The sequence below is a fragment of the Siniperca chuatsi genome, linkage group LG4 (assembly GCF_020085105.1).
Source record: "Siniperca chuatsi isolate FFG_IHB_CAS linkage group LG4, ASM2008510v1, whole genome shotgun sequence".
NCBI lineage: Eukaryota > Metazoa > Chordata > Actinopteri > Centrarchiformes > Sinipercidae > Siniperca > Siniperca chuatsi.
The window spans coordinates 14603528-14619420 of NC_058045.1; the positions used below are offsets into that span (position 1 = coordinate 14603528).

Here is a 15893-nt window from a genome sequence, read left to right on the forward strand (position 1 = left end):
GAGGATTGCTTTTTGCTCAGTCTGAAGAGTCGCAGAGAGACTGGGGAGTCACAGACTCTCGAGAGACTGTGGCATTACAATTAGAGACCAGAGGCTGTCTGCAGCACTGACTGAGAGACAGAGGGAGGTGGTTAAGGAAACAGAGTGGGAGGGCCAGTCAAAGGACTTTATCTGGACAGAGGTGAGCTTGCTTCCTGAGTGAAGACTCAGAAAAAGAGGAACGAGAAAGAGGATAACGAAGAAAGTCCCTCCAGGAAATTGCCGACATTACCCTTTCACAAGAATCTATAGGAGGATCCCATCATGGCTGTCCAACTCATGCCTGAATCAGCCGTGTGTTTGCTCATGGTAAGTGATGGTAAGAGGGGTATAGTATTGCTGGCGCTGTCTACTGTCTGTCTTTGTTTCTCTGCTGTGGCTTTCTCTCATGACTCGCCCCCCATTGGCAAATGCCCATGCAGCCACTAAAGCAGGAGGTGAGCTGTCATCTCATTAAAAGGGATGTTACTTGTTTGCTTCCCCCTTTACTACCATCTACAAGCCTAAAAACCTCCTATAACTTCCCAGTGAGGCTCAGAAACTGCTTTCCGTACTAAAGAAACATGTGTCTTTTGCATCCAACTCAGAAAACTCTAGCTTTTTGTCTAACTCCTCCATGTGTTCACTTACTGCAGTGGCCAAGTGTGGGAGAAATCCCTCACAGGCTATTGTAGGCATGGGGGTGCGGTGCTGAACATGGTGTCTGTGCATGTTGGAGATGGATGTCATTTATTATATCATATTATATGGGTGTGAGAAAATTACGTGTGTGGGTGTCTGCAGTGCATGTAAATAAGTTGCTAAACGGATGTGCTCTGTGTGTGTGTGTGAGAGAGAGAGAGAGAAAGATCAGCGTGCGATCATTTCCCGTCTTCAAGACTGAATCAATTCAATTACACATTATCGAGAAAACAGTTGTTCTGTAGCCCATGGCAGAGGATTTGCAGGATCTTGTTAGTGTAGAATCCAGTCTCTCACTGACATAAAACAGATTGGCTTGGCTTGGCCTGGTTCAGCTCTGGCCATAGAGAGTGATGAAGTAGAAACACACAACATGCTTAAATCCATTGAACACCTCTCTCCCCTCTGTCCAGCCACATAGTGAAACAATGGCAGTGTGGCTTTGCTGCATGTGTAGAATACAGATAAGGCTCGGACTCCTCTTATGATAAGCTTCAATTAATTGAACGCACACAGGGTGACTTTATATAAGAGAGCGTGTTCTGCTCATTCTCATTCTATAGTGTTGGCATTCTGCAGTCCCAGGGGGAGTCATGCATCGCCGCACTACCTGCTATCTCCACCTGTCACGGTTGTCTGTTACTATGGCGATAGGCCATGCACCCTACTCAGGGTAGAGGCAGTGGTAAAAGGAGCAGGGTGTGAGAAGAGTGCATGAGATGATGGACAGGGCAGGGGGAGGCTGGTGAAAAAAGTGTGAGTGATAAGGGCAGGAATAGAAGGAGTGAATAAGAAAAGGAGGAGAAAGTGAAAGTGTGATTTTATTTCCACAGGAAGTGGCACATTACAATAAATATTATCACAATAAACTGAAGAGATTTTTCCCACCAAATTAGACTCATCCTTAAGGGATTTTCTGGTCTTGTATGGCTTGGAGACAAGAATGGGTTAATCTGCTTAGCATCGTCTTAAATCGCTGGAAGACAGTTGGTGTCCATTTTACACTGCCTCTGCATGTGTTAGCATTAGCATAGAGGGCGTTCCCTTACAAGTGCTCTTCCTGTCATAGTTGACAGCCCCTGTCACCCCAATTTTTTTTTCTGTCACCCCAGCTCGCACAGGAAAACTAGCTTACTGTCATAACTTTTTACTGTCACTGTCCCATTTATGATTTCAGCCCCATATCTACAATTTTCTCACCATTCAGAGCCACTCTTTGCCAGTTGGCAATGAGCAACACATTTCAATATGGACATCACTGCCTCTTTTGGTGTTTTCTTTGGCAGAGATTTATTCATGGCTCACCATGGCTAAGGAATAACATGACTTAAATCTGTTCTCTGTTGAATTTTCCTTTAAATAGCCTACATGCTGAAGAAGCTTGACATCACATAACTAATTTCAGAACTCAGTGATTTGTTCACAAAGTCCATGGCATTTATTCATGCTGACATGTTCAGAGATTGAACCTATCTTAATTATTAATGGGGGTTTATGCAGTGCATGTGTGTGTGTTTTGTGTGTGTGTGTGTGTATGCGTGTGTTTGTGGGTGTGCCAAGATTAATATTGATCATGCTTCCTGCCTCTGTGTGTATTCATATTTTATTTATTGGTCTGGAACTAATGTGATTGGTCCAGACTTGCACTAGCTCAGCTATAAAACTGAATGGTCTCATGTCTGTCATAGAGACTGGGCCAAGAGGGGGAGAATTATGGCCAGTATCCTTATATTGTTATGAATGGGTTAGATCAATAAAATATTATGACTGGGAGGAGAACTTGATGAATGAGTCTTAAGGGAATTATAGTCTTCATCTTCATAGATTAATTAAAAATGGGTACATTTTATATGTATAAAATAGTGGGGATTTCATGCCAATTTTATCTACATGGACAGACATAGTATCTCTCTCTGTGTCTGTCCGGTCTGATGGGTTTCTGTTTTAGGGAAGGATGAAGAGATCAATAACACGCCTGTCTCCAGCTAAGACACACAGGGACATGCTGTCATCTGATATTGGAACAGATCACAAAGTAGATGGTATCATTTGGCCCTTTAACATGGGACATGCAATAGCTTTACTGCTTAGATCTCTATCACAGGGATTTGACATGTCTCCTAGCTTTATCCTTCACCTAAACTGGAATGTGTGACTACTACACAAGACTGGCATCTCTTTTGATCTTTGTGTGATTACAGGCAAGTCTTTCATTTTGTGGTTCAAACTAATGCGTGTGCTCTTGATTGCAGGGTTCCTTTTGTATTTTGAATCAGAACTGGACCGGATATGGTCTTTGCCACCATGCTCATCACTGAGCTGATTAGCTCCACTCTTGAGGGCTCCGAGAAGAGCAGCTCTTAGCTATCTCCAAGATGGGTATACCCTGGGGGGGTACCTTGTGGTGCAAAATTAAATGCCAACAAAGCCAAATGAAATATGGGTTTCATAAAGAGCTGCTTTAAATCTGTACATTTTGATGAGCATAGGAGGTAAACAACAGCAATGATTACAGATTAAATCCAACAACATCTCACAGGCTCAAGTCAGAATTTTTATTTTTTTGATGCAGCTAATCCAGGATTTATCATAAATTCAGCACATGCAGATGAAGTGTTGCATGTAATTATAATTAGAGAAGGGGATGAGGCTGTCAAAAAATGGGAACATAGTTAATCTCAATGTTCTGCTCTGGCTCATGTTGTTTTATTTTTGCAGATCTCTTGTTCTGTCAGAGTAGTTGTCTTCTTCCATATGCAGGGGCAGCTGATCAATATGCATTTTGCTATCTGTTATCTGGCCCAGCAAAGAAGAGAGCACCAGAGAAACCAGGACAAGTTGGTATCTTGACACACAGAAAGGCTAAGTGGATTATCTTCATATTGCTAAAGGGGTTCTGCTCTGCATACAGCGAGAAAACAGCAGCTCACAGCTTTACTGTTCCTCAGTGATACAGCAGCATACATGTAAGAGGCCTTTTGTCTGTTTCCTGCATGGAAAAGCTCTGGTGTGGTAGATGACATCATCGCACACCTGCCAAAGCAATTCCCAAGTGAATAAAGCCACAAATGAGTGGCTTGCACTTTGTCCAGTGTGAAGTCATGTTGATAACCTGATAATGGAGGTGTTTTTTATACTCGGGCAAGCATCCAGCTACAAACCTATAAGTACACAGAAAGAGAGGCAACCCAGAAACAAAGACCTTAGTCTGCCCTTCAGGTTGGCATCAATGTCTCTTTACTGTCCCTCATTCAATTATTAGGCTGGAGACCAGATGACTCAGTGTGATCAAGCCAGAGGATTCATTCAGCGGTAATCAAATCACTGCTCTATGACGTGATGTACTGAATGTGTGTGTGTATACATGTGACTTAATTGCAATGTGCATTAGCTTGTGTCAATATTTCATTTCATTTCAAACCTTTATTTAAACTCGAAGAACCATTGAGGTTGATTTCATTTGCAATGATGTCGAGTTACACACAAGTTAAAAAATAAATAGGACAAATTAAAGAATAAAGAAAAATTTGTTAAAACAGTTACCCATTGAAGCAGGGAGGTTTGTGATCATGGTATTAAATTGTCCATAGGTTATTAGAGTATTGATTTTTAGCATGTTAAAGATCATTCCAAATATTTGGGGCACTAAAATAAAAGGCTGACTTTCCAAATCCAGCCCCCATTCAGGGGAACTTAAACATAAGCCATCCCCAAAATCCAAAAGTGACTGCCTCATCTCAATGCCAAGATATTTATATTCAGTAACTCTTAATGTTAGATCAATTCACAGTGGCTATATGCATACTATTATATCCAATATCTCTGTCTCTGATAAACAGCACAGATTAGGTTGTTGTTGTTTTTTTGCATTAAGTACCTGTTTAAGATTAATAAGAGCATCTTTTAGAGCATTAAAGGAAAGTTACAGGTTCTCAATAGCTTGTTGTACAGAATCCGCAATACAGTACACTATAGTATCATCAGCATAAAGACGGACTTGACAGTCACTCAGTGAAGAGGTAATATCTTTAATATAAATGGTGAAGAGGACAGGACCAAAACTTTAGCCTAGCGGAACAGCTTTTGCAACTGGTAAGAACTCAGACTGGACACACTTCACACACTGAAGTCTCTCAAACAAAAAATTCTGGAACCAATCACAAGCCATCAAAGACAATACTGTATAACCTTTGTAACAGCAAAGGATGATGTTGTATCAAATGCTTTTGACAGGTCTATAAAAAGGGCAGCACGATGTTTCTTATTGTCTAAAGCAGATACTATATTATTTGTAACTAATGTAATAGCTGAAATAGTGCTATGCACAATACAGAGAAATGTCTTGAGTTGGTTATTTACCAAAGATTCCAGGATTTTTGCTAAACAAGATCATTTGTAGATTGGTCTGTAATTATCTAGATCATTTCTATCACCTACTTTATGTCATGGAGTTACATGGGGCGACTTCCAAACACTAGGAAATATGTCTGTTGTGATAGAATATGGGTGCTCATCCCTAAAAACCTATATATCTATCTATATAGTACTCCAGACAATGAAACATGAGTTATTATCAGTGTTTGGAGATTATTTTTCCCTATATAAGATTATTATTGTATTTTCCATTCCTGATCTGATGCACACTACGATAGCGCAGCCAGTGTACAAATGGAGGACGGCTAAACAGTATGGGGGAGGGTTAGCAGAATGACATCATACTGAGATAATTGATTACTGCTCTGTAACAATGGCAGAGGAGGAGAAGCAGATAGCATTTTGTGTAAGAGTGTGTGTGCCTGTATGTAACTGTAGAGTTATTTGGTACTTTTGATGCATCTGGTTGGAGCGTACACATAGAGTACAGTAATTCAATAGTTCACATCTCATATAATATAATATAATATTTCAGTAACACCGTCAAATGCTATGAGTCAACATGTCACTTTTAAATCTACCCACAATACACACCTATGTGTACAATCAGAACCATACACAACACAGACACACAAACACACACACCTTCATATTACTGCCAGAACATAAAGTAATCTTGATGTTCTCGTGCTGAAGCAATTTATACCCTGCATAGATCCCTACCTCTTATGGGTGATTAGTATGAATGAGAAGCATAGGCACAGATGGCATTTCATTATTGTGGTTACTTTTTACTGATGTTGTCTCAATATCTGCCACTTTCTGTTCTTGTCCCACTACAGAACTATTGTGCTTCTTCTTCCTCTCCACTTCTCTTTTTGCTTATTTGTTCAGTGCTAGTTTCTCTATAATAAATAAATAAATTTTCCATCATTTCCGTAAAGCTGCAGTCTGACTGCAGAACAGTCATGCTTGAGTGATGTTAGGAGCTGGTTCTGCTGTTGTCAGCTAACTAAGATCAGCTAAAGCTTGGTAGTTGCTGCAGGGGGAAAGAAACACTTTACAACACTTTACAACAGAAATAAAATAGTTTTGACACACCTCACCCTGCTAGTTGTGTTCAATCTGCTCTTTTTCTTATGATAATGAAATTAATAATGTTATTTAATACACTTGACTGTTTGTGTAGTTGTTGATAAATATGAATATTAATGGGTTGGTGTGTTCTTGGAGGGGCTATACCTACAACACAAATGAAGGCTGTTGTGTGAGGTAAGATCATTTAAATAAACCTAAATAGCATATCATAAACACCTAAATAGCATATCTTTAAGGAACCTTGTATACTTAAAGTTTTGAAAATGTAGGCCTACATGTAAAATAGTAAAACACATGATATAGCCTAAGGAACTGCAACTATCAAGATCTAAATTCTGGATCTCTCTCTATTCTAAAATTATTTATCCTTTTGGGACAATTTCGTTAAATTGATGTTGTCGTTGTTGTTTTGTTTTCATTGCTCAATGCAGTGTGGCTGAGTATATATCAGTGACCTGCAAATCACCTTTGATGCTCTAAAAATGATTATTATTTCCAATTTACAGGTTCTACAAAAATTGACGACACCTTTGGGCTCATTGTGAAACAATTAGATGACATAGAGCTAAGACTAGAGTAAAATGGCCTGAAAGAAAGTTAGGCTTGATCTATGGGTTAGACACTTGCAATTATATAGTTGTCAGTCTCAAACACAAAAACAGCAGCAGGCCTAGTTTAGGCCTGAGGCCTAAGTTAGTAAGTAAGCTTTTTGGGCAGAAGAGCAATCCAACAGACACATCTGTTAAGGCCTCATAAAGTTGTTATGGCTGAAGTGTTACCGAACATCCAGCAGAACTGGAGCAACCTTATCATCCTGCAGCTGCAGGAGTGCTGTTTCTGGCCACCTGGAAAAATGTAAGTCTGATATTTATTTTCCTTTTAACTCTGGTTTGGAGTCCTTCAACTGCTGAGAAAAATATTTTTGTCCTTAGCTCGCTAGCTGCTTGACTTTCTTCAGCAGCTAATGTTAGCTAGCAGCTAACTTGGTCTTTGCTAACTTTGCTGCTGTGCAGGTAGCATACAGTGGATTTATCTGAGCTTGTCTTTAAAAAACAGCTGCCTGCTGCTGCTGGAAACAGGGTTAATGAGAGAACTGATACTGAACCATACAGTAGCTAAATGTGCAGATATTTAAACTTAGACAATGGGCTTAAATGGGCAGAAAAGCTAAATAGAGCTGCAGAGATGGTGATAATTATTTGTGGGTTCCTTGTTATGAATGACCACTTACATTACACATAGTCATTTAATTTAACGCTACTATAAAAACACTGATTAATGCAGGTTTATGATGTTATCTGGTTGTTATTACCTAATTAGTTGCTTCAAGGTTGAATTAAAACCATTTGCTGAGCCCACAAAGTCATGGACACAGATCAGGTTTAATATTGATTGGAGCTTTGATTCTCTGGTGTCCAGCTTTGAAAGTTCTCCATAATCACAGTAGGCCTATTGATTGGCCTGTCTAACATCAAGAAAGTCTGCTTTAGGCTGGATTTGGTTGTAACTTGAAATGGTTCTCTACAGATTTTAAACCTTATGTTTTACTTTGTTTTGATTTACTATGTTGCTAAGAATGTCACTATTTTCAGAGTGAGAGGAAGCAAAAACACATAAATGAGAGAAGAAGAGAGTAACCAAGAGGAAGCTCACCACATCTATAAGGGTTAGTGTATGTGTGCGTGTGTGTGTGTGTGTGTGTGTGTGAGAGAGAGAGAGAGAGACCACAGTATACCATTAAATCTTCTGAGCTGTTTACACTGCAGCCTGTTTAAGGACTATTGATGAGCTGCAGAGGTGAAGGCGCCTCAGTTCTAATTGACTTCACCAGAGTATCTGCTCGCTCAGCTGTGGTGATTTGTGTGCGTGTGTGTTACCAGTGGAAGGTCTCAGTTGTGAAGTGTTTGCAGTGTGTGATGTGTGTGTGTGTGAGTGTGTGTGTGCGCAGTGCATCCCCTCCTGCATGTCAATGTATGCAGCAGGCTCTCAGTGGAGCGTGACGGCGTTCCTTCTGCATCTAATGGCCGACAGGCCGTTAGCCAGGTTATCAACTGAGCTTAGCATGTGTAGGTGTATGTGAGGAAGGGGTTAATGAAACAGCTATTAACGAGCAGGACGTGACACTGCATGTGTACCCTGGCAGATGCTCATCAAAGTGTGCCAGTGCATCCCTGTGTCCTGTCTCTCTGCCTTCATCATGATGTTTATTAGGGCTCTCCATCTCTGTTCTAGCTACCTCTGCTGGTGCACTGAAGTTGCTCACATGAAACAAGGCTTGCTAATTATGCGATTCTTGGGTTGATGCAGTATATGAGCTTGTGTATAAATGTAGGCTGAGATCTGTATTTGCATTAACTCTAAGATACTGGCCATTTTATTGATCAAACAGCAGCATGAGAAAGAACTACATCTTTCTTTCCATCTCGCACACACACACTCCTACATTTGCACACTACACTCACACTTGACCTACTACATGGTGCAGTCAATCAATGCTTTCAGAACAAACAAAATGTTGAGATGAAATTCCTGCGCCAGCTTTAAGAGATTCCCCTCTTATTTTAGTTTGCTTGCAGGATATTGCCAACAGCAAAGCCCACATATGACATTTATCTGATGGCTGTCCCCTTTAGAAGGTCAAGCTGCCGTGGAAATAAACCTTTCAGGGTAGATAAATGAGGGTTTTCTGCTCGGTCTTGCAGCATCAAAACACAATAAGCTCAGTGTATTCCAATTTAATCAATCATAGCTGAATCTGAGGCAAGTCTCTGGGTATGGTATAGATGCACTGCATTTACCAGCAGAGGAGGTTAGTTGGTGTACTCTGTTTGCTGCTTTTTGACCTCATCTCTTGCCTTTGATCTAATGTGAACTTTCTGTGAACAAATTTGTTGTGAAAGGGAAAAAGAAGTCAAAGAGGGTTGGACTCACATTTTTAGTTTACAGCTTATCTGCCGCATGCTAGTTTAAATGTAATGAATACATAAATTGTTTTCCAGGGCAATGGCGGTGTCACATTTGGCAGGTGCCACCTGTCATGTGTGCCAGGGTGCAGGTTTAGGGGAGGGGCAGCAGGGTGGCATGGGAGGCGGAGAGTTGCAGAGGCACCAGGCGGTCTGATTGGCTCACCATCTGTCTCTGGGACTGAGCAGATGTCTGAGTAGAAAAGGCCAATCTCAATTTGCTTCCTAGTTCGCTTTCTCTCCCTTTGTGTGTATGTCTGTTGCTGTGAATGTATGCATGTGTATAAATTTGGTGTGCGCTACAGTGTGTGCATGCTTCTGCCTTTTCACACTCTGGTTGACACAGGTCCCAGTGGGGCTGATTGTCTTCCATATGGAGTGAGTTAACAGAGAACAGGTCCTTGTCATAATGAAGAGCTGCCTTGTTAGCAGCACTTACACGATAGACAGCCAGGCAGAGCCAATATGACTGGTGAATCACTTTGCACATGAACCATATTCAAGCTTTACTTAACAAACAAAAATAACCATTTTTTTCTTGAGCAAAATTAGAAGTAGAGAGAAGGGCTTTGTTTTTATCTCTTACACACCCTTTCACTTCACCCTCTCTTGCACCAGGGTTCCACTGTCCATCAGGATTATGAGTGTCTCGCTTTTCAAAATTTTAATTGACACACACAAGCAAAAATTTCATACAACACACACGTTCAGTACACACACACACCTGTGAGGTGAACATGTGCATATATATAAAACATTTAGCTGATTCCTCTTTTTTGACTAAGCCGCTGTCCCAGACATTATGGAAAGCAGACCGGAGCAAAAAACTAAAGCCTTCTGACTAGAAAAGAGGAAGGGCCAGAGCACATTGATGGATTTACAGCATTTAATGTGCAAAATAATGGTTTGATAGCATTTCTGTTTTCATCTGGGTCAAAATGTGAATTGGAGGTGAGGTGAAATAGCTTTAATAGTTATTTGTATTCTATTTCTATTTGAACAATTGTAGTGTCTTCTTTACTCTGTGGTATTTGGACATTAGCTTACACATTTTTCACCATTGAAAAACAATTGTCCTGTATCATCACACACCTGTTGACTCAAATATTCAGTGAAGACTAAGCAAATGTTCTGAAAAGACTATATATTTTATATTTATAAAGTAGGTGGGGAGTTGTTGGTCTCTTGTGGTAGAGATTTATTATCTGTTGGCTCATAGCAAATGGTAGTAGAGGTGAATGACATATTGTTTCCATTTTGCTTGACTGAAATAAAGCATGTGCAGTGAAACAGTGAAATCAGAAGGGGTTAGGGCAAGCACCAATATCCTGTTTGCAACAGGAAGCCCCATAGTTTTTAATAAATAAATATTGAGAAACACTTGCACTACCAGTACCACTTAAGAGTACTATTGTCTCATTTGTTTCTGCACAATGAATGGTGTCACAATGACTTTCACAGTTACATTTTTATACTAGTTCATTTTTGACATTATTTTTTATATTATCTGTAAAGATTATAGTAGCCACTAACAGGCAGATGGCTGAATCACCACTGAATTTAGTCCAGCTCAGAGAATGACTTTGCAGCATCTCTTCTGTAGGGTTTCTCACTTCCGTAGACAAAAGTGTGACCTTGGTCATCCTAGCAACAGATGCCTTACTGCAAAGCATTTTGAAAAAATCTTTAATACTCCCTTTAATGCTCAGTACAAAAGTTGATAAACTAATTAATATATGATTACCCCAAAGGTACTTAAAATATACTTACAGCAATAAAGTTGTCTTTTTCTCAAAATCTGTAGCTTAAAGGAAGAAATGATCTGCTTCATAACTATTGATGCAGCCATTTGAAGTATGGCGGACACATTTTTTAACACAAAATTAATACTTTTTTAAGTTCAAGTTTATTTATCATTCCAGTCATAAACACAGTGGAAATATACAAATAAAAAACACCTAAAGGTGCATCAATAATCTAGGGCTGCAACTAGCCGATTATTTTCTGGATTAATAGATTAATCATTTGGTCTATAAAATGTCAGAAAATAGTGAAAAATGTCCAATGTTGTGCTGGGTGGCTGTATATAAGGAGGAATGGTGTTTTTTGGTGGTTTTAAATATGGTAGTGGTTCCACTACCATATCGACCATATAGACATAATAGTAGAGCTGTTACAGGATTTAGAAAAGTAAGGGGGGATATTACCACCACGCACCTTTTACAGATGATTCACCATGGAGCAATGACAGAAGGGAGATGATGAAAGAGTAGGACACAGCAGGAGAAAGAGGAGGAGGGGCACATGCAGTAAAGAGTTTATTGTAGCTTCTCTTGTCCACCTCTAGAGGGAGCTGAAGACTACTGAATCAGATCCAAATAAAGTTTCATACTTTCCATAAGGAAAGAGTAAATCATGCTTATTTGTACTTTTAATGATGCTCCATGAATTTTGCAAGGCTTATTGGATCCCTGGAGGTTGCAGGGAGTGTAATGTGCCCGTGTGTTCTGTCTTGTCCTTTGAATGGCATTTCAACAGGTGGTCTGAGCACAGTTGCTTCGTTAAACGTGCGACCCCTGCAGGTATGAGCAGGTCAGGGCGCAGGAAGGTCATCAGTGGATGCTTCTCCACAGCACGTTACTGTAAATGGCATCTCCCCATGAGTCTGTTCACATTTTTACCACACGCACACACAAACACAGTTCACGGTTGTTACTATTAAATGAACTCTGTTTTTTGTCCCAGTTAATGCAGTCGGGTGTTGCTAATAGGCTGTCAGGCTGACATGACTGATATCAGAGCTGCTGATTTTAAGCATTACAAGACCTTAGCCACACTAATCCCCTCTGTAATGCATAATACATTACCCAGCAGACACATTAGATTCTAATAGTTATTCTGTGTAAAGTATATCATCTACATCACTGTAGATGCCAAAGCTTACCAAATTATATGGATCACAGCATTCGTGTTTTTTCCACCTTTACGTTTCATTGGGTTTTCTTTTCTTGCTTTCTATAAACTATCCTTTATTCATAGATGAAGAACTGAACATGCACGTGCACCCACAGTCTTCTAGTGCTGACCACTGAGCAGCTTCACTTGAGCCATCAGGAGTTAAGTTCCTTGCAAATAAGGTCATCTAAGCAGCAGCTAATGAGGTAGGAGAGAGCATTTTACTGCTTTCATCATCTGTTTATCAGGCCAGTACAGAGCTGAAACCTTTAAGCATTATGAATCAGAAGTCTGAAGAAGACCAAAGGACACACTCATATTTGTTTCTGTTCACGAATCCTTTATGGCCTATATGATTTCATCTCCTCCTCATCGCCCCCTCTGATGTGTGACTATGCCCTCCAGATTCATACCTACAAAGCAGTAGCCTTCAATCCATTCCAAAAGAGCAGAAGATCTGTATTAGGTGTAGACAGATACTGTACATTTTCATTAAAGGTGTCAGAATAGTTTGTCTCTTAGTGCTTCTGCTATAGAAAAATTAATATGCATTTGTAATGTCAAATCCTCATACACTTTGCCTTAAGAAGGTCATATTTTATTTGAATAGAGGAAAAACCTGTATGTTTTGTTTGAGGTGTAGCAGTAGAGGGCAGTGTGTGAGTGTGGGTGGGCGACAAGTCAGGACTAGTCCATGCAATAGTGAGTATCTGGCCATGCTTTGGGCATGTGTGTGAGTATACACCATGTGCCAGAAATATAGAAATAGGTCAGATTTCTGTGGGTGTCTGTGCCTGAAAAAAAATCTAAATTAGCATGCTAAACATGCAAATGCCTGGCTCTGTGAATAGGAATAGGCTTTTCATGAACCATTATACGAGTAATGACACATGATGGTAGATGATTCATCTGGATTAGGGATGCAAATGTTGTGGTGCTGTTACCATCATGAAGACACAGCAAACAGCAATTTGACCACAGTCAACTCTCAACCATGCTGTCACTCTCTATGTGTCTCTCTCTCTCTGCAAGGCTTGGTGTGCTGTCTGCAGAGAATGCTGGTTTCCCGTGACAACAGTTGCTAGGAGACCATTCTGGAGTGACTTCATAGCATCAGGCATGCTTATACCGTGGGTCACGATGAATAAAACCAATTCACTTTTTCCTTCTAACGCGAATGTGCATTTAGATAGGGGGATATATTTTATAGCACTGATATCAATATGTCAGTACACACATATGTGGTGGGTAGAAAGTGTTTTCATATTAGTGCCGCGTTGTAGAGGGAGTCACATCTAGCAGAAGCTTCGTAGCTGCCATGAGATGTGTTCTTGTGGAAGAAATGTGAATGTAGTCAGTCTGATGCTTGTGTTTTTGTTGAATCTGGCTTAAACACATTTCTAATCAGTAGGACCACAAAGGCTGCTTCTTTGGTGGATGAAAGTTATGGAAATTAGATTGATTAAATATTCTCCCTCTCTCTCTTACTCTCTCTATGTCACTGCTATTCTCTCTTACCTACTCTCTGTCTCCCAATCCCTTATGTCCTTCTCCTGCAAAACCCTGCTCACATTACCCTCTACCATCCATCTTTCTCCTTCTCTAATTCTCTGTCTCTCTGCAGTGGCGAGATAAGATGTTCCTCCCTCTGAGCTGTGGTGAGGTGTGAGAGAAGAGGGGCTTTCCCTCTCGCCCTTTAACTACCTCCAGGACTGTAGGCCAATGAGGGTAGCCACACAAAGCAAATGTATATCTTTGTGCATATTGGTGGAGGACATTTGTGTGTGTGTGTGTGTGTGTGTGTGTGTGTGTGTGTGTGTGTGTGTATCAATGTGCATGTGCAGCATGTTTTCTGGGATTGCTGTTTAATGAACTTTAGATTGGATGTCAGACAAATTCCCTCTGGCAACAATCAGCCCAGCTCTCTCAAACATGGCCAGGACCCTTGGCTCTGGGAATGGGCTAAAGTAGTTTCACACTCCAATATATCACAGTAAGTCTCAGCCTTGGCCATGAGTCCGACACCAAACAGCAGTAACCAATTGCACTAAAATCTTGTTGAAATCTCCTGGAGCAGGGACAAACCTCTCTCAGTCTTCAGATGTAGGCCTACAGTATGTGTGTGAGTTTTTAAGATATCACCGCCTATCACTGCTGGAGTAATTCCTGGATTAACCCATCTACTGTACAGCATCTTACCTCAAGTCTCCACCAGGAAGCAGGATTTTAAATATTTAATGACGATAATGTGGTTAATTGATTTAGACAATAATTAACACTCTTCTTGGCTTACTGCTTTAATCCCACAGATACATACCACAGAGATCTGTCAATATTAATTTAGCGGATTGCTCTTTTGCCTTTGTAAATGGCTTAATCTGGATGCTGAAATAAAACATGGCAGTAGAAGACTCTGGGTTGATACTAACTAAAAAAACTTCTGCAAAATAAAACAAAACATGAATTGTTTTTCCTTTGCTGGCGACTGAAATTTGCGCCCAAACATGTAAAACCTGTAACAGCAGGTTCCAGTCTATCTAATTTTCCATCAGACCACCCACAGTATTGACAGTGATTGTTAACAGGCACACATCTTGTCTCTCCAACTCCCTCCTGAGTCGATGCTATTGGTCTGTGTAGAGAAGTCCCAGTGCAGTGTACGAGAGTCAGCAGCAGTTCCTTCTCTAGTGGCATTGATTTAGCTGTAATGCTGTGACAGGGTCACACATTGACTTATGGGTCCCTCTGTTCCCAACCAAACACCTAGGCACACACAGTAAATTACAATGAATATGACTTTTCTCTTTTTCTTTTTCTTCTGCTCCTGCTGTCTCTTTCTCTCTGTTATGCTCTGCCATGGGGCTGCCAACCTGCATCTGATCAATTTGTTCACCTGGGTTGCTGGACCAAGTACGTTTTGATACAGTCTTGTATTGTTAAAGATACACACACACACACAAGTAGATATTCCCTGGATGAAATTCCACTATTGAATATCAAAAACCAAAATAAATAAACAAACTAAACAAATGGTGTCTGGCTAAATAAACAGCAGACTTGGAACGGCCACAATGGCAGATGGGACAACAGATTAAAAGACAAAAAGACATCGGGTTGAAGCATGGAGTTAGAGCGGCTATAAAAGAAAGAAGAGATCCTCAAATGCTCTTTTTCTTACTGTGATGTAGTTTAATTGCTAATCATTGCAATTAATTCCTTTGTTTCCTTGTGAAGTCTGTTAAGCTGCGGCTAATTACCTTAGCCCATTGGACGTCTGCTTTTTATAGTGTAATTGCAGCTCTCAGTAGAAACACAAACAGCCAGAGAAAATTATATACCATTTTCACATTTGTCCGTGATGTGGCTGTTGCATATTTACTCAGTGCAAATGCTGTTGTTTGCACTGTAAGATCTGCGTTTGGCCACGTGAACCAGAAAGTATTGTTACAAGAATTAAATACTGCAGAATATCTATATCAAAAAGATAAAGCCTACAAGAACCAAAAGGCATTGGAGCGATAAATCAACACACTCTGACCAAGGTGTGTCAGTTCAGATCTGCGTGAAGGAAACACTCACAGGATTCATTTTGGGGTCCAGCTAGGGTGACAGGGACAGGAGTGCGAAGGAGGAGAGGGGAGTGGGAGAAGGGGGATGGGGAGACAAAGGGGGTGGGGATGGGTTTAAGGGCAATGTGCAGTATATTGCAGTGTGCACTGCACTCTGCAGTATTGTCCTGTGATTGTAATAGGTATCACCCCCTATATCCCTTCCACCCATTCT

The 15893-nt window shown here is 40.5% G+C and overlaps 1 protein-coding gene across 1 annotated transcript in view; it reads left to right on the plus strand.

Moving 5' to 3' along the window:
• Window positions 1-15893, plus strand: part of frmd4a (FERM domain containing 4A) — a 104817-nt gene continuing 88924 nt past the window's right edge. Inside the window, exon 1 of the mRNA XM_044194814.1 lies at window positions 1-348. Within this exon, the coding sequence (XP_044050749.1) occupies window positions 304-348 (45 nt within the window). The 5' untranslated portion in view covers window positions 1-303. The remainder of the gene's footprint in view (window positions 349-15893) is intronic.